The sequence below is a fragment of the Lutjanus erythropterus genome, chromosome 9 (genome assembly GCF_056507025.1).
Source record: "Lutjanus erythropterus isolate fLutEry1 chromosome 9, fLutEry1.hap2, whole genome shotgun sequence".
NCBI lineage: Eukaryota > Metazoa > Chordata > Actinopteri > Lutjaniformes > Lutjanidae > Lutjanus > Lutjanus erythropterus.
Window position 1 is genome coordinate 33,611,395 of NC_139325.1, and position 23,903 is coordinate 33,635,297.

General features: G+C 38.8%; 1 protein-coding gene across 1 annotated transcript in view; it reads left to right on the forward strand.

Annotated features, from left to right (window-relative positions):
* LOC146321914 (chloride channel protein 1-like) overlaps nt 1-23,903 on the forward strand; it is a 43,373-nt gene that overhangs the window by 11,206 nt on the left and 8,264 nt on the right. The window contains exons 2-12 of the mRNA XM_084727223.1: nt 7,871-8,105; nt 11,218-11,349; nt 11,510-11,638; nt 11,824-11,957; nt 12,376-12,453; nt 16,388-16,466; nt 19,360-19,485; nt 20,476-20,560; nt 21,319-21,420; nt 21,898-21,982; nt 23,650-23,805. Coding sequence (XP_084583349.1) covers nt 7,871-8,105; nt 11,218-11,349; nt 11,510-11,638; nt 11,824-11,957; nt 12,376-12,453; nt 16,388-16,466; nt 19,360-19,485; nt 20,476-20,560; nt 21,319-21,420; nt 21,898-21,982; nt 23,650-23,805 — 1,341 coding nt within the window. The remainder of the gene's footprint in view (nt 1-7,870; nt 8,106-11,217; nt 11,350-11,509; nt 11,639-11,823; nt 11,958-12,375; nt 12,454-16,387; nt 16,467-19,359; nt 19,486-20,475; nt 20,561-21,318; nt 21,421-21,897; nt 21,983-23,649; nt 23,806-23,903) is intronic.

Consider the following 23,903-nt stretch of genomic DNA (forward strand, 5'->3'; position numbering starts at 1 on the left):
GGCATGGAAATGTTATTGTGCTGGTTAATTAGTGTATTCATATGGTGACTTGTGACTCTGTGTGTGTGTTAGTTAGGAAGGAGGGAGGGTTGAGAGAGAGAGAAAGAGAGTGTGTGTGTGTGTCACGGGATGTGGGGGTAATCTCCTGATGTATCCGCCAGTGAGCAGGTCAGATTTTATCATTAACCTTGTGCTATGGGACAGGACAATATTGTTGTAAGGCCTCACCACACACATAAAAATACACACATTAACAAACATTAATTTAGCACATTGATAGACACACACAAACACAAACTTAGCATGCTTAAGAACCCACACAAACACAGAGATATGTATGAATATGCAGTACTGACTCCCTCTCGTGAGAGACACAGGAATGTGCTATTATTTTTTTAATTAACTCTCAATGTCACACTGCCCTTCAACCTGGGCATCTATCAGCAGCTCTCACTGTGACTCCAGGGGCCTGCACTATGAAGCAGGTTCAACATACACAGGGTATCTTTAAGTGATCTAGCTGGACTAAACCTAACAAGGGCGATAAAGGGTAACTGGTTATACAAAGCTGGTTATCAACTCAGTAAAAGGGTAAAAGGGTTTATTAATCTGGACACGAGCGCATTCACATAAATGAGGTGGAGTCTGCAGCAATCTGACCAATCACAGCATGGACAAAAACATTGCCAGCATATAGACATGTTTCACAAATGAAGAGCAAACTGTAATATTACACTATAATAAATAAACAATAAACACTCTTGCAGCTGCCACATGCAGGAAGGACAGCCAGCATTTTTTTTTAAATTGCAGACTGTGTGAATAATAATGATTATATATATGCGCTTTTCAGGATACTCAAAGACACCTTATGTAAGTTAGAAAATAATCATATTAGACACCTGTATAACATACAACATTAATCACACATTAAAAACAGTTCAATGTGTAAGTTAAAAGTCCTTTCACTGCATCTCCGAAGCCTCTCATGCGCTTGCATGTTGGCGTTTTTACAAAGGTGCCTGATGTTTTCAGCTGGGAAAAACATTGTGGACACAGAGCCTTAAAATATCACCGCTCCATCATTAGAGCACGAGTAGATCTGACTATCATTACATCTGTCCAGTCTGTTAAATTAATGTGCTGCTTCTGTGTATTCTTGAGACAGTTTCAGTCTTATTCTTTCAGCAGCACTCAGCTGTGTCAAACTGACTTGGGAGAGAAACAGACCATTTCACTTTGATGATCATCTGTCTGCCATCTGATCAGCAAGCAGAATAATCACATAATTCAAAGCAGTGAGCAGGTTGACTTTTGTGTGTTTTTTCAGTACAACAAGTACGAGGCATTAGTACTTCAATCAGTCTCTGTTGTTTGATGATATCAGTATGTAAAAGCACAATGTGCACTGAGTTGGTCTTGGTGACGCCCAGTGCCGTTTAATAAAGTGATTTGATTGGTCTGCTGGCAGTGCTTTATCCATATCGATCTCTTATCTTGAACGTAACCTGCTCCAGAGCAGATTAGGCGTTCAGTGTAAGTTACCGTGACGATCCACCCCGGTAAGAGGTGAACCACCATCACAGGGCTGGAAACCCAGGGTTAACCCTGAAAGTTAACTCACCAACCAGAAATCCTGCTTCATAGTACGGGCCCCTGCTCTCCCTCTCTTTCTCTCAGCACGCTTGTTTCTATTTTTGTTGTTTCACTTTATTTCCTCCTCTTGAATTTCTTGTGTTTTTCAGTAGTACCACCTTGTTGTTTTAATAAAGGGCTGATCCATGCATGCATTTAAAGCTCTTGACATCACACTGGCATAATAATTTAACACAGGATTTGTATTCCTTACAAAGCCAGGGGAGGACTGGTTTACATTTTTCCATTTTCTTCATCCCACAAGACTACAATAAGCACAACATTAGGAGCCTCAGTTCCTATAGTAGAGCACAAGAAACTAATAATGAGCGGTGCGAGTGTCAGAGCCGTACAGTTATGCCTGACTACCTTCATGTGTCCATAGAGACAGAAAAGTGCAGGGGAATAATAGGAGCCACAAGGGGAGGCAGAGGTGATCTTGCTGAGAGTAAATTAGGGAAAGTAGACAAGTACAGAGAGGGTGATATGTCCTCTGGTGCTCTTGACTCGGAGTGGGAAGGTCACTCCACAGTTGGAGAGTCAAACAATGGCAGCAACAATGGTCAGAAGCGTGTGAAAGTTGGGGAGATGGTGGTTGCTGATGTCATGTTTCGGCCATATGTTTTACAGATGGATGTACAAGGCTACACTCTGACACAAAGGTAAACACTACCTTGAGAGATGGAGAGAGCAAAGTCACCTGACATGAATGAGCGCACCTTTCAATGTCTCTCTCACGCTGTCAGTCATTTGTCTTTTTGTCTCTGTCCCTCTTGTTCACATTTATTTCCATTCTGACAGTTCACTGAACCTTGAAAGATTGTCTGCTTGCCTGGGGCTAGTAAAATGCCACGTGGAGCTAGTAAATCTAGCAACTAGCTGAAATTCAACTATTTGGCTAATTGATTAATGGTTACAGTAACTTCTCGTGCAAAAATGGCAGAAAATGCTATTTCCAACCTCTCAAATATGGTGATTTCCCACTTTTTTCTGTTCATTATCATATTAAACTGAGAATCTGGGTTTTGGACTGACAAAATGAGACATTTAAAGACATCACCCTCAACTTCTATGACCTGTGATAAAGATTTTTCACTATTTTCTGACATTTTATGAATGTTGCAGCCCTACATTAAACAACAATTAGTATTTTTTCTTGTTATTTGATAACCACTAACAATTAATTGATTTGATTTCTGACCCACTTACCCAAATGGGCAAGTGAGAAAAAACATAAATATTGAAATGATAAACCACGGTTACAATTTGGTAAATCTATCACATGAAGTTTCAAAAAGTCCATCTTATCTTCACCGACTCCAAGGTGACGTCTTCAGATTAGTTGTTTTGTCTGACCAACAGTCCAAAGCCCTCCTAAGAATTCAAAATTAGGAGTTAATGAAGCTTTGGCATTTTTGCTTGATAAATGACTTAAATTATTTACTATTTATTAAAACAGGTGGCAATTAATTTTCTGCCTATCAGCTATTTTACAGCACTCCCATACATTTCACATGAGCTGCTAGAGCAGGAAAATGTTTTTATATCAATATGGATGAATGAAATACACAAAAAAGCAAAACAAACAAACAAACAAAAAACATAGCTTAGCTGCTAATGCTTGGTGTTAGTAACTTTTTGTTTGAAGTTTTTATGTTTAATGTATTTTTTAATCTTTTTATTCTCTATTTTTTCATTATACAGCTTTATGTCTAAAATTTTAACGATTTAATACATGTATAAATAGTGTACATATATAAAATATGGGGACACAAAGAAAACCATTAACATGACACACAAAATATGGTCTTTAAACTCGACTCCACTGCTGCGTTAAATTTATACGTTTTAAGTTAACAAATTGCCTAAAGTAACGTCACTCGTATTGGCGTCGTTTGGGACGGAACACTACGAGTTTTAAAATAAAGAAAAATCTGTTGGTGAGGTGTTAGACGACTTACCGGACGTCTGTAACCCGCTCCTCATCTCTGCCTGAAGCTAACAGCTCGAGGCCACATTAGCCGCTGCCATGTTAGCATACCTGTGAGTCTGACCGAACCGCACCAACGGCTGGCGACCAGAGTTGCATTCTGGGTAACGTAGGCGCCAGACTCTCAAGGAAAAACGATGTGTGTGGAATGAAAATGATTATATCTGACGACCATCCACCGTGAGTCTGGCAGTATTTTAGAAGTGTAATGCCAAATTGTTGGAGTAAGTCAGCTGTACTCTTTCAGTGTCGTTTAAAATGGTAATTATGACCTGTATTTGACAACCAAAGTTAGCTAAGCTAATGACTAGCTTGTCATTTTTTATTGACTTGCCAGTTAAAGATAATTAGCCAGCCAAATGGTATGTAACATATAATGCAGCTTTGCTAGCTGATCAAATAGTAACACTAGATTAAAACAAAATGCCATGTATAATGCTATTCTCCCACCACATTGGCTAAATAAAAGGAAGCTACTGATGATTATTTGACCACATGCTGTAAAACTGTAAAGCAAGTAATAAGGGCAAAAGTAAATTAATGCAAAACCTAGAGATGCACAATAAATATTGGGGCCAATAAATCAGCTTGAAATGGGGATTTTATATTATTATTTATTATTCTGCTGATTAACTTATGGACAGTCTGAAAGCATTTAATTTGAATTGTTTGGCAAAATGCTCTACAAAAGCCAAAGCAAATAAGTGAAGGTTTTTTATATATGCTTAAGTAGAAAAAATACATCTACATCTTACCCTTTCTTGCCCCCAGAGTGAGTAAAATCCAAGTTATATGAACTTATTTTTAAAATACAACATTGTTGAAATTACTGGTTATCTTAATGATATCGATAATATCACAATTATGGGATATCGATATTGTCTGGGGAAAAAAAATCACACATGCCTAGCAAAAGGTATTCTAGTAAAATAAATGTGATGTTAATGGCTGAGATAATGCAGAAATACAAGGAGAAGTACAAAAGACAAATCACACTGGAAATGCTGTTGTTAAGCAGTTTAATAGAGAAGTTGTTTGCAGAAATAACTGTGTTGCTGTTATTTGACTATAATCTTGTGGTTATCATTTTTGTTGTGGCAGGACACGGCATGGGAAGTGAAATGTCGAAATAACAAATCTGTCCCTCTCTGTTAACAGTGCACAGGCTCCTCTCTTTACTGTCCCTGGTTTTGATGGCGTCTGGTGCCAGCGCCTGTTTGATGATGTTGATGGATTAGTGCTTTGGTGTTAATGTGTAGCGCAGTGGTGGTGGTGATGAGGTGGTCTGCAGTGTTGGACAGGAGACAGGACAGGAACAGAGCTGCTACCACATCATGCTAAAGACAACTGATGATCAGCAGGTAAAGACAGGAGGACCAGAAGCTTCATCTGGTCAGAGAGTGGAGGGTAACTTTTTTATTCTCTGCTGTTAATGACACCGTCTGATCTTCTGTGTCTTTTTTCTTTAATCTTCACAAGTTATTTTAGTTGATCTGTTTACATAGTTTGATTGATTTATCTTTTCAAATTATAGTTTTAAAAGGTTTGTGATTTGTGCTTTTCACATTAGATGAAGAGAGACGGATATTATATACTGAAAAAAATGACTATAGTGTATAAAGTAAGGTTGATACTTTTCAATATCACATTTATAACAATACAATATCCATTATTTATAGTAGCGTATCAAAAGAACCAAAGCTGTTTTTAAAAATATTATACTAGTATTGTATTGAAGTTTAAAATTACATCATGACAAATCTAGTATAGAGTATGATATATCATGTATAGTGTTACATATCTGTAAGATTTACAAATAGGATTCTAGCCTAATTCTTGAAACACATTTGATTAACTACCAAAAAGTAACATAATTCCTGGAAAATATAATTTAAATTAATTTTTGCTCCAAAGCAGTTAAAAAGTGCAGTCTGCCTTTATTAGAATTTGTCTTGTATATAATTTCCTTTGTTTAAAACACAGTACAACCTTCAACAACTTGCTGTTTTCAATTGCTGCCGTCATGTTCTTTTTTTGTTATTGAAAAACACAAAGCTTCCGACTTCACTTCTGAGTCACTGCTCTGATTTTAATTATATGCGTGGGTTTTTACTGTTTTGCAGTAGATGAGAGGTTCATGAGAAATTACATTTAAATGGATCAGTGTTATAAAAAGTATTAAAAAAGTATTAACAATAATAAGAGATTAAAAACCACATCAGCTTTTTGACAGAGACCTTTTGCAAATAACTCATTTAACTTGTGAGGAATAATTAAAGGATAAAATTCAAACATTTGGGTAACTCAGCTAATAACGGGTGAGTTTTATATCCCCCAAATATTTTTTAATGTTTTCCTGCATTCTGGGATTTAAACTCCTCCACATCTTTGTCTTGCCCTTAGCACCACACATTTTTCTGGCAGCAAACCAAACTTAAACCAAACAAATGGAAGGAATATTCAACCAGGAGATTGGTGATTTGCATTTCTTTGTATAAGTCATCACTGAACTGTTAGCTCAGGTTGCAGCAAATACTTGTCAGGCTCATAAAAGCTGTTAGCGGTGCAGCATTGTTCTGAATAACAGTTTGTGGTTTGCAGTGTTTAGTGGGGTTTAAAATAACTTGCTACGTGATTTAGATGCATCAAAAGTCTTCAAGAGCCTTTAACAGAGTAGCTGCTGCTGGCCACCTGCTATGTGGTGTATTCATGTATTAATTATGAGCTTCTATATCAGTCACTTTGTCATGTGGTTGTTGTGACTCATGTATTACAGTGGACTGGTTGTGCAAAACAGTTTTTGTGCCCGTACACTGAAGAAAATATTACCAAACTGTGATGACACTTCATCATACTGTCATTGTTTCAACATTTTCACGTCATAAGATTGTAGATTGTTGTTGCACCTTTATTTTTAAATATTAGGGAATGTAATTAAGGGCAGTTTGCTAAGCTCATGTTTTCTGTTTGTGGGGATATGTTATAGAAACTTATTAATTTGCAGATCTTATCTTAACTTTTTGGTTGCCATAGTAATTAGGGTTAGGACCCAATTACATGTTCCAATCCTGTCTTGAAGGGAAACAGTAGAGTTGTCTTAAGTTGTGTTAGCTAACAGACGCTACTGGTAGTGTTCATCAACTTGTTTAATCCATATGACTTCTGTTTTATTGCTTTTACACAACCAAAACTAAAAATTTCCCAAAAAGAACATCTTTGGTCACGATTCAATTAGATTTTTTGATTTAAACTTTTTTTTTCTGAACTGATGGTTATGCAGCTGTGAGACTATTGACGTTTGATTTGTAAAGAACAACAGGTCCTGAGTTTTAAAAAGATCTTGAAGTATATTTTTTTTCTGTGGAGACACGCCAGGTGCCTCAAGTAGGCAGAGGTGAGCTTGATAAGATTGGCTTCCTAAAGTTAGGTGGGATTTGCTTTTGTAATACAAAATTTGTAATAAATCCTTTCTTAGATTCTTCCTATCTCAACTTGAGACTTAAGATGGGAAGTTTCTGTAATACAGCACTGGATCCTCATGCGTGGATGTGTCAGCGCTCCTTTCCTGTGTGAACATGAGACAGAAATGTGTGGCAGCCAGCCCTCCGTATGATTTAGCCTCTTGCTTTGCTGTGTGGTGGGATGCATGTGATCTGTAGGTTTCAGTTGCACATCGAAGCTGCACCTGGATCTACAGTATTTTGCAGCTTCTATGGTTTTAACGAGCGCTGTGCAAACTGATCACACCGGATCACACACTGGTGTCGTGTTTTTTCACAGACCAAGTGTGTATGTCTTGTGTGTGTGTGTGTGTGTGTGTGGCATGTGGTTGTAAGTGTAAAGCACACACATAGTCGGAAAGGGAAGATGTGGAATGTCCTCTCTTCCAGGATCTCTTCCTCTGGCTCCTGTCCAACCCCTGCCTCCTCTCAGGGAGGGGTTTTTCCGATCTCTATGCCCGTTTTGTCTATTTCTGTCTGAGGGTATTCAGGTTGGTGTGTATCCCTTACACACACGCCGCACATTCCCCATCTCTTTCTCGTTATCTCAAGACTCTTCACACTGGATCTAGTTTTATCCTTCTCAGAAGTCTCAGTTTCCCTTCTCTTCCCTCTCTTCTTTTCCCTTCTCCTTCTATCTGGCATCTTGTTTTCTTTCTCTACAAACCTGAGAGGCTCAAGAAACATATAATTTCATGACTTTTTGTTTCATAATGTCATTGTCAGTGTTTCCGCTCCGTTACAGCTGTACGGTGAGTACAGGGAGCAGCTGGGGAACTTTGCCCGACGGGAGGCTGCCCGTTTGCTGACAGAGAGACAATGGAGGAGACAGGCAGGGGAAAACACCGTAGCCACTGCCCGCAAAGGCCACGGCCGGCGGCATCATCATCATCATCATCATCATCACCCCGTGATCTTGGAGTCGCATCACAGCCATGCCTCTTCTACCAAGAAGCCTCGTCCCTACTCCAAATGCCAAGGTGACCAGTTATACTGTTCAAAAACACACATTCAAATGCTTTACAAAAGTGAAAAAAGAAGATGCAAACTGTGCTAACAGTTTCCATGGTCATGCTTCAGTGGTTGCCATGACAGCTTATGTGGTATCCAGGAAACAGAGATGGAAATTAACAAAATACCTTTTTCTTAACTAAATACATTTTTGACCTACTGGTACTTCACTTTATGAAAACGTCATGCTCTTCTCACACTATGTTCTGTAGAGAGCAGTGTTTATTTGTTGGCTTCACTTACTGGTTACTTTGCACATTATGATTTTAGGTGCAACACGATGAGCTCATAAAAATACGATGCACTGCTATAATTTAATTAGGCTGATCATGATCATGAGGCAGTTTACATCACCTGGACCTACAGTGGAGTGATAGCCAGGACTTAGACACATTTGAGGTCACGAGTCCCACAATGTACCCCACCCATACCTAAAACTTTACATCCCACTCCATTTATTTGACAGTTTGATATATAGTTACTTTTCAGATTAATATTTTACATAAAACATTTAAGCTTCTAACATATGATGCATTGTTAATAGATTTAACAGAACAGAAAACTATTGAAATTAGCTCTAGCCTTTTCCTACTTAAATAATTTTTCAGAATTAAATAACATTGTCAGTGCACAGCTTTTACTTTTAATTGAGTATTTTTACAACCGATCTCATTGTCCTCGATGATAATTATGACCCTGTTGGAGCTACCAACGATAAAACATTGTGTAATAATTGAAAAAGGGGCAGGCCGTTAGAATAAGTACTTGCTGTTGTTAATTACAAACTTCTGTCCAATCTGATACAAGCGTGATATAATTACTGCTTAATTGTGCATATATTGTTTCATTTATGTTAACACTGGGTCAGACAGAGGTTGATTCAATTGTCGTAACAGCTGAGGACATTGTCATGGGTTCTGTCGTACTTTATTATGTTGATGTTTTAGTACCTTAGTACATTTTTGTTACTGGTACCTTGTTTGAGGATTGGATTGCATTACACAGTACAGACATACTTAAAGGGGTACTTCACTGATTTTATTATGTCAATTAACTCATCACAGGGAGTAGGAAGCCTGTGCAGATGACAGATAATGCCTGTTGTTGTGCTGTAGGAGATTTTTCAAGTATGAGAAAATTGCTCAACTGATTTCACTTCAGTAATTTTGCTATTCAGTTTATTCAATAAACTTGTTCAATATCAATATCCTGCGCTTCCAGACTACAAAATGTTATCAGAAAAAATCTCTATTATACGCTGGGTGGGAAAACTTTGAAAGTCATACTGTTGACAGGGAACTCTAACAAAAGATGTTATTGAATTACATTATGGGAAGTGAAGGATCCTGCATTTTTTTCCTGCTTGAGGTAAAAGACTCAAAGTCAGTTTACCCTGTGTTGCATTCAGTTTTACCATGCAACTTTGCAAATGTGCATTCCTAAAATCCCTTTAAAGCTAGCGGTGGTAACTTCAATAAAAATTAGGGATGCACAGTTAATATCTTGGCTGATAAATTATCGGCTGATATTGGCCTATCCAGCTGTATATAGCAATATCTATATCAGTATCAATAAATATCAGCTATAATAATGACTTGATTATGTCAAAGCATTCGATTTGAATTCTTAGGCAAACACTCTATTTTTGTGACTTTGTTAAATTGAAAATTTTTGGATGATTTTATTAGAAAAAAATTAATGAACATTTGAAGAGTGAGACTTGTTCTTTGTTTTTGTTGTAATAGTTGTTCAGTCGGAGCTGTGGAATATTAAATCATCTGTCTTTGCTCAGTACATCTTAACTTTTCTTACCCTCAGGTGTGCATTAACTACAGGTTATATACGCTTCTTTTTAAAATACAAAATGTGACATTGTTGAAGCCGGTAATTATCAGTTAGCAGCTGAAAAAATCCATATCATGCATCCCATATTGTGTCAAAAATATCAATATATCAATCAATATTGATTTTTTTTTTCAATACTAATTCTTTGTGGTGCCAATACTCCTGTATCAGCTGTACCTCTCTCTGTCTCTTCTCTCTGAGAGCGAGTTGACACACACCGCTGCAGTGTCCCGCTTCCTCTCATTGACTCATAGTCTTCCTCTTGTCAGTCGTGTAATTTGCTCTGGTTCAGTGTTTGTTGAGATGTTATAGCCTTGTTATATTTATCTTTTAATAACAATTTTAAATTCAAAGTATTATTTCCAAATGAGAAATTCCAGTGTCATCACAACACTAATCCCTAATAAAAATAACTTTCTGTCATATTTGATGAAACTGTCACTACATCCTGACAGTAACACATGAGACAGATAATATGTGTAAAAAAAATAAAAATCCTTCTAGTCCTTCTAATGGCATTTGCAAGACTCCACTGCACCTGAAAGAAAACACCTAATCAGAGCCAGTTTCCAACCCCAAACGTCGCCCCCACTCATCCTGAGTGGAACAAATTATTTTATTTTTGTTATTTACCTTACTTGCGTGCACATTTCAGCTGAGCGTGGGAATGAGACTTATTCCCGGGTGTCAGATACAGACGGTTTGGATTGGAATCAAGCTGTGAGTGGTTGTTTTCGTTCAGGTTCATGGTGGATTCATGCGAATGCCATTAGGGACATGAGGAGGAGCCAGAGGAACCTGATTTTTTCACATATTATCTGTTTCATGCAGTGTAGTCAGTGTATAGTGACAGTCTCAACAAATATGAAAGAAAATTATTCTGAGAGAAGTTAACAACTATAGCTTTAAGCACAATTTAATCACAATTTTGGGTATTTTTAGTGGGATCAGATCCTACTTTTACCTTGTAAATGATTTGAACACTTTTATCTCTTGACTGCCAGTGAATTAGTCAGTGTTTTTCCAGAAAACATACATATATCCTAAAAAAAAAGCCCACAATCCATTGAGATCATTATGTACTGACATTATATGTACTTCTATGAGCTGATTATATGTACTTCTATGAGCTGATTCCCTGAGTGATTCCCTCCCAGGCATTGTTACAGTATCAGTAATTAAATCAAGAGATAAATGGATTTAAGATGAATCATTAATTTTATCTCTCTGTCCCAGATTGTTTGGCTCGTGTGCGGCGGTACATAGTGACCAAGATGGGGGAGGACTGGATATTCCTGGTTCTTCTGGGACTGACGATGGCTCTGGTCAGCTGGAGTATGGACTACGCTAGCGCCAAGAGTCTGCAAGGTAACACAGGCCAAGGTCAAAAAAGATTATTGCTCTCAGATTAGCAGGAACAAAAGATTCTGTTTTTAACTGTCTAATTATTCAGTTTATACTCCTGTGTGTAGTGGACTATTTCTGTCTTCTTTTGTCTTTTTATTTCTGTTGTTTTTCTGCCTCTCAGCCTATAAGTGGATACACGGGGAGCTTAAGGGAAATGTGGCGCTCCAGTATCTCGCTTGGGTTACCTACCCCATGATCCTTGTCATGTTCGCCTCGCTCTTCTGTCACCTGGTTTCCCCACAGGCCATCGGTAAGCTCTCCATCACCTGTCAGCCTCTGTTATTCTCTCTCAGCATCTGTTTTGTCCTCTTTTTACCTCCTCTCGTCTGTTTTCCTGTTGTAGGATAACAACTCTTTCGTTATTTACTGCACTCACCATCCTTCTGCCCAGATGTTTGGTCTCTTTCTCCATATTTCTTCTACTTTTTTCTGCAGGTTCTGGTATTCCCGAGCTGAAAACAATCTTGAGAGGTGTCGTGCTGAAGGAATATCTGACCCTCAAAGCCTTCATAGCTAAAGTCATCGGGCTGACTGCTGGTCTGGGCAGTGGGATGCCAGTAGGCAAAGAAGTAAACAAACCTCCTTTTCATCTCTTTCTATCTGTTTTTCTGTGTATCTATTTGTATCTATTGATCCAGCATCACTATCATCATCCCTCTTCCTCTCTTTTTTATTTCTCCATCTCTCTATCTGCTCTTCCTCCAAGCTTGGAGGATAATAAATCATCTTCTGTCATGTTTTTCTTCTCTCCCTCCTCTCACGGGATTGAAGCAAATTATTCAAGTTCTCAGTGAAGGAGTACATTCATTTTCCCCATTACAGTAGCAGGGCAACTGTCACATCCAGCAGTTATACAGTGATTTATCTGTTCTGATACAACATGTCCCAGTTTAGACTCCCTGTTTTCCAGACAATAGTCAGTGTGTCTGTGTAGATAACACTACATGTCGCTCACATGTGTCAGTGATTGCCTCCCGTCACCTCCAGGGTCCATTTGTCCACATCGCCAGTATCTGTGCCGCAGTGTTGAGTCGATTCATGTCCATCTTCTCTGGAGTCTATGAGGTAAGCTGAGGCCCTGACCAAAACAGACTACATTACCCATAAGCCTCACCTCACTGCCTCACTGACCACAGTTAATGCACTAATGAAGATGTGGAATGGCAGTGTTCTCATCATAACTTGCTTTGTTGTTGTCTTTGGTGTAATTACAGGATTCCCACAGGCCCTTCAAAATCTTTATTTTTAGATTTAATAAAATCAGTTGTTGGATGGATATCCATGAAAAATTTAAACAGATATTCATGTTCCCAAAGTCATGTTTACTAAAGCCGCTGGTGATTAGCTGACTTCTCATTTACCACCATCATCAGGTCAAAATTATAGTTCACGCACTGCTTTGGTTTATGTTAAAGACTTGCAGAACTGATGACATTCCCATGAGCCTCAGCTGCACTTTGTATACTAACAAGCTGAAGTAAGATGGTGAACATGGCAGTGATACACAATCATGTCTCCATGTCATCAGTTTTGGTTGATATATGAATGATATCTGAATGAATGTGAGTAGCCAATAAGATGACATTTTAATTATACATTTTATTTGTGTGTATTTCTGCAGTCTGGACGTTTTTGAAATCAGTCTGAAGCAGATAGCAGAAGTTGTTATTTGCAATGATTACTCAGTGTCGGTCATGAGAGGAGGAGCCAAATCACATTCCTTCATCAATACAAATTTATTTGTCCATCTTGACATCCTGATGACAAGTATTATATTTTATGTCTGCATCTGCTGGTGGGCCAACATGGTAAGAGCAGGCTTGCAAATACACAGTCCTTCTGTTTAACCCACACATTTTAAATGATTATATCATTATAAATATTACAAATGAGGCCTCTACTGTGTTTGCCAAACGCGCCCATTTTAAATTCTTGAAATTCATTTAAAGGTTCTTGTGGGAACCCTGTGACTGTTATTGTGTCCCATCTGTCTCTCTCCCACCCTGCTCACGCCCTGCCCTCCCCTCCCCTCCCTGTTTCTCTTGTGTCTTTGTTTTGGCTCGCCCCCTCGCACCTCGTCTGTGTTTGTGTCTCACTGTATTAATAGTGTGATGGTAATGTCTGGCATGTGTATTAACAGTGACCTCCGATATCCCTGTCTCCCTCTTTCCCTGCTGTCTCTGTCTCCACCTCCCCTTGGCTTCCTCATTCATCCCTGCTCGTCTGTGTCCCCGCTCCTCCCTCATTATCCATCTCCGCCCTCGACCCTTAACCCCAGAATGGAACCCATAACCAGGACCTGTTGGTGTGCGCGTGTGCTGTGGGAGTTGCCACCTGTTTTGCTGCTCCCGTGGGAGGCAAGTCCCGCCCTGCTCCCCCCCGACTCGCTCAGGCGCAGGTCTCCTGTCGGCTTTGTCCTCCTGAAATAACACCAGCAACACGTGGAGGTTAAATCTGACCTCAGACCAGTGCCCCGAATTACAAGTGATGAATAAAACTGATTGAATATTGAAACATACAGACTAACCTCTCAGTGATATTGTAGCTGAGGGTGGGATTATCAAGTTATACTTTGAAGGGATACCTCAAAATTTGGGAAAATGCACTCATGGCTTTCCTGTTGAGAGTGAGATGAAAAGATCGATGCCACTCTTATACTTTTACACTAAATATTAGACTAGAGCTAGCATGCAATTAGCTTAGCTTAGCATAAAGACTGAAAGTAGGAGGAAAGAAGTTAGACAGGCTCTGTCAGAGGGTAAAAAAATCCACCTACCAGCTCCTCTAAAGATATCTAATTAATGCTGCGTCCTGTCATATTGTTCAGACTGTAATTATGTGCAGTCATGAAGAGAAAACCGTTCATGTCAGCCAGGATGAAACTCCACTAACTACAAAGTGTCAACAAGCTGCCGGAAACATGTCTTCAAAGCCACCATCACTTCAGCTGCATCTAAATAAAATCCAAAATTAATATTTATAGAATCTATTCAGCTAATTTAAAAGCAGTTTCACTTGTCAATGAAGCACAACAAATGTGTAACATAACAAGAGAAAGCTAATTTAGGCTGTGAACTTCCAAGCTCCCAACTCAGAATACACTTTGAAATAACAAAGAACAAAACATTCAATATGTTCCTGTCAATAAATTGTATGTACGTGACACAGGGGTTTTGTACCTGGACATTACTGTAATCATTGTGATTGGTTCTGTGATGTGAAAGCAGCAACAACACCGCTGCCACTGTGAGGTTGCTAGGCAGCAGAGACCTGTTGCCTAGAGACATCGCTAAGAGTTCCAGCACAGTAAAACCACAACTTTGGACTTTTTACATGAATGTTTTTGTACAGATTGAACAAATGAGTCATAATTTATGAATGATACTAATTCGAACCCAAACGAGCGTGTACAGGCGACTGGCCCTTTTCCTATTGCCAGTAGACTGGTTTGCTATTTTTTTTTTCGGATGTGCATCAGAAAGTGAGACTCATGTTCATGTGTATAAAGGAGAGCAGAGAGAAGGAGGTTCTTTATGTTTAGCTCTCAGTACTTTTGTAACTTCCAAATGAGTCTCTGTGGTTTAAAGTTTAGTTCGTCCTCTGTATCGCTGTTTTTACCTTCATATAAGGCTTATTTTAATCTTTCGTCTTCGCTTTCAGCTGGATAAGAGTATTTTTACTGTTGATTTTTATGGTATTACTGCTTCATAATAAAAGGTTTTACATGACAAAGTGACAGGAGACTTTTATTGTGAAGAATTTCAAGCTGCTTGACTAAGACGAGAGCGTCATCAGTAAAATAGACACCTTCAAACGGCTGCAAACTCCGCTGTGATAGGCAGCTCACCGAGCAGCAGCAGTCCAGCAGCACGTGTGTGGAAGGAAAAGGGGCAAGAGTCGCTAGAGTTACTGACAAAGGTGACAAGCCTCATTGCCTCCGCAGAAAAGGGGCAAAAATAGTGCATGTCATGTCATGTGTACATCACCGCCGATCGGAGCTGGAGATGATAAATCTCCAATTGCAGACAAAAACCAGATATTAGTGGGTGTTTTTTTTTTTAACCTTCTGACAGAGTCAGGCTAACTGTTTCCATAAGCTTCCAGTGTTTATGCTAAGCTAAGCTAATCAACCCCTGGCTATAGCTTCATATTTCGTGTACAGACACAAGAGTGGTATCTCCTAACTCTTGACATGAAAAATACATTTTCCCAAGATGTCATTGGTGTCTGACAGCAGCAGTGATGAATTCAAAACAAATGAATAATTACTACAGATTAATTTGACACAAACACTGTACATGAGCCTTGATTTATATGGTTCTGTCTGCTGTCTGGCTTTTTCTGACGTAGCAAGCTTCAAAGATTTCATCATCCCAACCCCTCTTGTAGTAAGTCGCAAATTAAAAAATATACATTTGTCTCAAAAAATAATCAAAAACATATCATAAAAGACTCAACACTTAATTCAACTGTAATTTTAAAAAGTTGTATAGAAACTCAAACTTCAATATCGTGTATAATCAATGGAAATATTGTATGTCTGCTATACTCTTAATTTTCGGTCTGCAATTAGCTGCAGGGATCTGTCTCTGTAGGGACAATGTGACCACTCATTTGTTTCCTGATTGCTTAATTGCCTCCCTGTCTGATTACTCTAATTGGCATGTGCATCCTCTGCTTCATATTCTCTTGATGTGATTTTTCCCTTTTATATCACATTTTCTTACCATACTTCAGTGAGCATTATTTATTCACTTTATTCCATTTTGCTTCCCCTCTGTCAATTCTCCCCCTGTGGTTCCCCATTACGTCCTCTCCACCTTGATCTTTTATTCTCTCTTTCTCCGACTCACTCTTCTGTCTTTCTGTCGACGTTCTCGTTCGTCGTCACCTTCATTTTCCCCTTCATCATCTCACGCCTTTCATCCCTCATCGTCTCTCTCATCCCTTTATTTCCCTCTTGTTTTTTCCTCTCCCCCTCTGTTTTCTGTGTCAGTAGAACCCTTATGGTTACACAGATATTCTGACTGTTGGCTGTGCCGTGGGGGTGGGATGCTGTTTCGGCACTCCACTAGGAGGTACTGTACAACTTGCACACTGCTTAATACAATCAAAACGCCTGCACCAAACGTCACCCTGCGTCATACTGTACTGAGGCTGTACCTGTACTGTTTGAGTACCAGCTAACACAGAGTATTGAAAAACATTTAGTATGGAAAGTTGGCAGACTCTTTGCCTTGTTTACTCATTCTTTGTGATGATATTTCCTGATTTAATTTAGAATTCATAGCTAAGTTTGTATTTTATTTTGGCAAAGATCTCGTGCAACTGAGTATAACTGACCCTCAATGGATTTTAAGAAGTAACTTCTTAAGTTTTAACTGTTTTTTTTAATAGTTTAAAACATCCAATATCAGCTAATAATCATTTATTTACATAGGTACATTGTGTTTTTTTGTTCAAAGCATTGTGACCAAGACATTTTAAAGTCATTGCTCTCTGGTGGACAAATTGTAATGGCGATACTTGTAGTTTCTAAATGATCTCAAACTTATATTTGATATTTCTGTAGCTCTCTAATGTAATTCCTTGTCTTCTTGTATTGGCTGACGTTTATATTGATATTATGAACAAAATAAGTGATCAATAGGCCTGTATGGGCCCCGCCAATTTATCCATTTAGCTCAATGAAAGATTAACCCCCTGAAAATCTTATTTCTGCTGACCTCCGGCGGTTTAACTCTTGACATTGCTGTAGTGATGTACAGGTGTACATTGGGTGTGCTTACAGGTACAACAAAGCAGACCTCGGTCCAGACCCAACCAATCAGAGGCGAAACAGGCCTGAGGCTCACTGCTTCTCAGCCTGGAGTTACGTGCATTCGATGCCTCCACAAAATATGACTGCAAGGCCTTTATATTTGACCTGTCTGGTCCAGAATTAAGTCAAAATGAATTTCATGTAACATATACTGTATATCCACTGCTGTATTGTGGGGGTTCAGGAAGTAACCAGCACATTATGAGTGCTTCTTCATAAGCAGATATCAAAATACCAAACATATCAGGACGCCTTGCCAGAAATTGAGTATTTCATAAGAAAAATGTGGAAAAAATCAAGGGCATAAGTGTTAAGTATATTTTTAAGTGCTTTGTGAAACTCTGCCCAGAACAGTTTTATCACTGGACATATATTTCAGTGATTTACTTCCCACACTGTCTCCAGTATTTGGCATCCTCTCCAGCAAAATGTGCTTTCTGCTCCAGTGTAGTAAAGAAATGGGGGGGAAAAAAGTTGTTGTTTTTTTTTAAAGAAAAACAAAATAAGTTTTTGAAAACAACTGGATTTGGTTCTGAAAGTCACCTATTGTATCAGCACTGTTATCACACATGTCATGCAGCCCTGTCACCCTGTTGGCTTCTTGTCTCAGTGTTTTGAGATCTGTGAAAGTGAAAAAATTAATTACAGAGGAGGTCACCTGTCATCTCACAAATACTGGATTTATACACCTCTTCTTAACCTCGTTACGCCCCCTTAAGTTTGTCAGGCCCAGACATCCTCTGTGTGGAGAGAAAAAACGTATTATTCTTTACAAAGTCATTGAGTATTATTGTCAGTAAGAGTGTGAACGACACAATTCACTGCAAGCTTCATCAGTTTTTTTTTTTTTATTATTCATACGAACAGAACAATAAATAGCCTCGACAGTGTGTCCAGTGAGCACCGATTGGTAACAGGTGTGTTTAATTAAATTAAAATTATAACAGGTTGGGCTGAAACTTTTAATCTAACCCCTAATAGGTGCTGAGAAGAGAATATTTAAACAGACAGAACACCTTTTCATGTCCACGTCCATCTCAACAACAGAGGGCCGGAGGCGTTTTCCCTGTAATTTACAGAAAATTAATTTGCAGCAATTTTTTATAACTGATTGATAACCTTTTAAGTAATTTTACAATTAACTAGAGGAGCACTCAGCAAGCGTAGACCTTCACAAAGCCAATAGTCCAGTCCACTATGAAATACAAATCTGCAAGTGCAACCACTGCATACATACAGATATATTTCCAAAACTATTAGAATTACTGTATGTCAACATATGGTTGTGCCTACCTGAAGCCTCATCATCTCAGCTTTGCTTTAATTATGTACTTCTAAATTGGAAATATTTCACATATTTAACGTTCAACAAAACCAGAAAACACTGAACATGAACATGGCAGCTTGTTATCGGAAGCAGTTGTTTAGAGAAACTGTATGTTTACAAGAAAGAAATTGTGACACAACATGCATTTGAATTTGGATTCCTTCCTCCTTGGCCCATGCTTACACCACCAAGTTTCATGAAAATCAGGCCCGGACAAACAAACAGAACCAAAAACATGGCAGAGGAAATGATGCCAAAAATCCCTCACTGCCATCAAAACATCGCTCAGTATACAAAAGCCAGAGGAGCATTAGCAGCCCAATTTTCAGTCACCACAGACAGAAATATTGTTAGTCCTTAAATATTATTTATTCCATCCTTGTCTTCTGTTCAGCTGTTTTCATCGTGTTCAGACTAATGTTGGCTCTGATGTTTATTTTATTGCTTCACATGCTGATTATGCCCCTGTGTGTATGTGTGTGTGTGTGTGTGTGTGTGTGTGTGTGTGTGTGTGTGCGTGTGTGTGTGTGTGTGTGTGTGTGTGTGTGTGTGTGTGTGACAGAGTGTATATTCACTCCCTGTGGTTCTCCTGTTGTGTATAATTACACCCTCAGCTTCAAGTGTTTTTGGACTCATTCTGCTTATTTAACTAATTTCTGTCTCCCCCGTCTTTCTATCTCTCCCTCCATCTTTCTGTCTCCATCTTCCGTTTTTTTTTTATGTCTTTCTCTCACCCTTCTGTCCTCACACTATCCATCCTCATCTGTCCTCCCTCCTCTCCCTCTGTCCTTCCTCCTCTCCCCCTCTTCACCACCACCACCAGGGGTGTTGTTCAGTATTGAGGTCACGTCTACCTACTTTGCGGTGAGGAATTACTGGCGGGGATATTTTGCCGCCACATTCAGCGCCTTCATATTCAGGGTGCTCTCTGTTTGGAACAAGGATGCTGGTGAGAAGCAGAACACACACACACACACACACACACACACACACACACACACACACACACACACACACACACAGTTGTTAAAGACTGCTGAAGTGGCGTTTTATGAAAAGTAGCTGAATATGACAGCTAAGTAATATTTGCTTCTTTAGATAAACCAGAAATGTTTCAAGTCATCACCTACAGTATATCCACAGTCCACCAGCACTGTAGAGTAAAATACATTAAACTCTAAATCCCTGCCCCCTATATTTCCTTTATTATGTCAGCGTCTTGCACTTTATAATAATATTGTCCAAACATTAAGTTTTATATACCAGATAAAAGCTCACAGAGGAATGTCTTTAAGATGATGATGATGATTTGTTTTCCAAATATGTGGGGAAAAAGAGTTTTCAGACACAGCAGGCAGCAAAACTACTCAACTACTGCTAAACTCAGCTAGCTAATGAATATAATGTAGCATTTAGCTGCTAAAAAGTCAGGTGGTGGAGACCAAAAACAGAGCAACAAGTTGAGTGAATTTCGGGCTTAAATTCATCAGGTGGACGCAGACACGACTCCAGTGGGATGTTAATGTTGCTCCGTGTCTCCTGGATGTGTAAATAAGCAACTGTTTGCTAAAAAGTCTGTCTTATCAACTTAAATAGTGATAATATGTCAATGTCGCGTTCACAGCTTTTATCCACTGCCTCAAAGTGTGGCTTAAAATGCAGTTATGCAAGTTTTAAAGACCCACAAAACATGTTTAAAAATATTTTAACCTCTATTTTATAATGTCATGTTTTGATATTGTGAATATTGTTTAATATATTATTTAGGAAAAAGTAATGAATAAGCCTTTCTTGGACTCTTTTCCTCTTCCTGCATACACTTTGATTTTAATTTGTGCAAATAAATGAAATTGAAGACATTCAGCAGAGAGATGAGAGATTGAGATCAGGTTTGTTTGATGTTTATCAATATCGTAACGTCTTTGTTTTTTTCTCTCAGTCACAATCACAGCTCTCTTCAAAACTAACTTCAGGATGGAGTTCCCCTTTGACCTGCAGGAGCTGCCCGCATTCGCAATAATAGGGTGAGAATATTCATGAGTACATGTGTGCCTCCATGTGTGTTTGTAATGATACTTTTTGTATCTGCTTTTAGTCTACTATAGACAGTGATGTCAGGATTATTCAGATCATTTACTGTAAATATAAAGCTAAAAGTAACTTTTTCAAATCTTTCCTTGAAAATGTAACTTAAGTATAAGTATATAAGTAAGTATAATCAGGAAAATAAAAAGTATCGCTACTCAATGTTAGAATATTTTGTAATTTTTATTTATTATATTATTAGATTTTTATTACTCATGCATTAATATAAAAGTAGGATTTTACTCTTGTAGTTGGTTTGGTAGAGATTGAAAGGAAAAGCAGCAGATCCTCAGATTTGAGAAGCTGGAATCATAATATTTTTGAATAAATGCATTAAAAGTGACTTAAAATGATCACTTTAGTAGTTTTTCATCAGGTCAGGTGTGCTTTTTTCTAGTTTTATTTCATACCAAAGCTGCATATTTTATAAGCTTTTCAAATGTTTTGTATGCAAAATCTTATTTTGTTAAGTAACTAACTAAAGCTGATGAAAAAATGTTTTGACAGTTATAAAAAAAGAGTGCAATATTTCTCACTAGTGTTGATGCTTCAGTACAGTGCCTGAGTAAAAATATCTAGCTGCTTTCCTCCTCTGGCTGTGATGTATTCTCCCCTGTACATTTTGTTTTTGTAGAGTAACTAATAGTTTTCTCAGACCTTGTGCAGCAGTAAGAACAAATTGTTTCTCACGCTTTAGGATCTCATGTGGCTTTCTGGGGGCGTTCTTCGTCTACCTGAACAGACAGGTGGTTCTCTTCATGAGAAGGCCGACAGCGCTCACACGCTTTCTAACCAAACAGTGAGATCCCAAAATACACACACACTCACACACACATACACAAACAGGAGCGTGCACGCCCTGCTGCTGTAGATCAACGAAGCGCTCGGCTCCTGAACCACAGTGATTCTGGTAGCAGACGCTGTTCCAGGGAACTCGAACCATTTGTACATTCAAACCTAATTCCTCTTAATGTATCTCAGCTCCACTCTCTGAACTCATCAGTCTCACAACACTGGCCAGGACAGCAGCAAAGCCTTAACAACCTTTCAGCCAGTTATTCACTCAATGTAGAGATTCACTTATCCTCTGAGACTCAGCAGTCAGGGAACATTAGTCTCCACCATTAGAGAGAAGAGAGCAGCAGCACCAGGAGAGCCGTACAATCAGCGGTGGAACACACTCGTACTCAGAATACACTGGGCTTCCTTTTTATGACCGTGTGTTTGTGTGTGTGTGTGTGTGTGTGTGTGTGTGTGTGTGTGTGTGTGTGTGCAGTCGATTGATCTATCCAGGTGCAGTGACATTTATCATCGCCACCTTCACATTTCCTCCTGGATTTGGACAGTTTATGGCTGGAGAGGTTAGACTGAATCAATCTCACGCTCTCTGACTTCTTTTTGATGTGTATTCATTAATATTTTAGATATTTTTGGAAAAAGTAGGTCAGTGGGATATTGATCATGAAGTTTTGTCATGTTATGCCGTGAGAGGAAGCAAAGAAAAGCTGTAATTTTTTGAATTTTAGAGGCAACTTAAAGGGTAACTCCGGTTATTTTGCACATCAAAGTGTGTTTATAGGTCTTGGGGAGGACTAGATAACGTCCTGAGAATCAGGTTTGGTCGCTGTCCCGATTTGCCCTTTCCCACATGTAACACACGACAGGAGATTGTCATCATAAGTGTGAACTCAGTCTGCCTGCTTGACAGGAGAAATGCTTGGGATTTTATTACTATGAGGAGGATGTACAGTTTTACTTTCTGTTTGAGTCCTGAATGGAATGTAGAATCTCATGTTTTCACATCACAGATGACCAAGATAGGCATAAAACATGATGTAAAAAGATTAGACTCATTCAGGCCGGCGCTGATGGCCAGATAGTCTGTATGAAAAAGAAACAATCAACAAAACAGTGGCGCAAGACACCATTACTTAGGACTGTTGAAATGTGAACACCACTGAACATATAGAATTGAAATGTTTTACTTAATACCTTAAAAAGATCTAATTTATTTGGTCTGAATTCCCCTTTTTTGAAATTTTAAACAGATTTCTTTGAGTAGTGCAGTTTCAAAAACCCACCTGCACCTCGACCACAACAAATTTGGATCCAATTAAAGCTGCAAACAGCGTGTTTCGGGCCCTCATACCCCTGTGTCCGTTGGGGCGTGCTGCGACCACAACCAACTGGTAGGCGAGGTCCTGAATTGTCACATGCATCGGACATGAAAGGAATTCAGTGGCACTTCCTGTCTTCACTAGGTGACGCTGTAACTATGACACCTGATTGGCATATAGATGTGTTCAGGCCGGGACTTTGATGAAACGTGAAGTTTGGTGGAGATTACATCCTCAAATACAAAATTACATTAAGTTCTTGTTTCATGGCGAGACATCTAAACTGTACGCCATGCCAAATCAACACAGACCAAATCTTTTAATAACTATTAGTCACAAACTTGTCTAGATGGTACAGACACTTTTTGAAGGCAATCTGAATATTTCTGCAGGAGGGGTTCGTTAAAATTTTTGTGCGGCTGGGCATGTTACACGTGTGTACTAATTTTCATTCATGACGATGATGAAAGTTTGACGCTGTCATATTGAATTTGCCAAAAATGACCCTAAATTTACTTGAAATTTAGCCACATTTTCTGTTTTGAATATGTGAACCAGAAACAAATCAGGTTTTGGAAATTGTACAACTTGTAATTTCTTAATTAGATGTTCGTTTGCTTGTGAGATTCAAATCCTTACAGCTGTTTTTGCTTCCATAGCTGTACGCCTCTCTTTAATTATGCATGTATACAGTGTATATTCAAAAATGCTGTGTATATTTATATCATTTGCTTGTTTTTCCTGTTTTTCCTTTCCTCAACACAGATATTTTATACTGTGCGTGTTGTTGCATATTTTTTGTCAGAAATTTATATCGTCAGCACTCATCGTCAGTGAGTGGTGACGATTTTGTTTGCACATTGCGTCGTTGACATCATATAAAAAAAGTTTGTTTATGTTCCTTGTGGCAGCTGATGCCCAGGGAGTGTATCAACTCCCTGTTTGATAACTTCACCTGGACCAAAATCTCAGGATCTCCTGCTCCGCCCGGCCTGGGTCGCTCTGCCGCATGGCTCCATCCGCACGTGAGCGTCTTCGTCATCCTCCTCCTCTTCTGCGTCATGAAGGTACCTTTCCTTCTTGCTGCGTAACAATACATGTAGCCTTGAAATGGATGTGATAGCATGAAAAATCCCTGGGACTGGTCTCGATCCTACCTTGATCC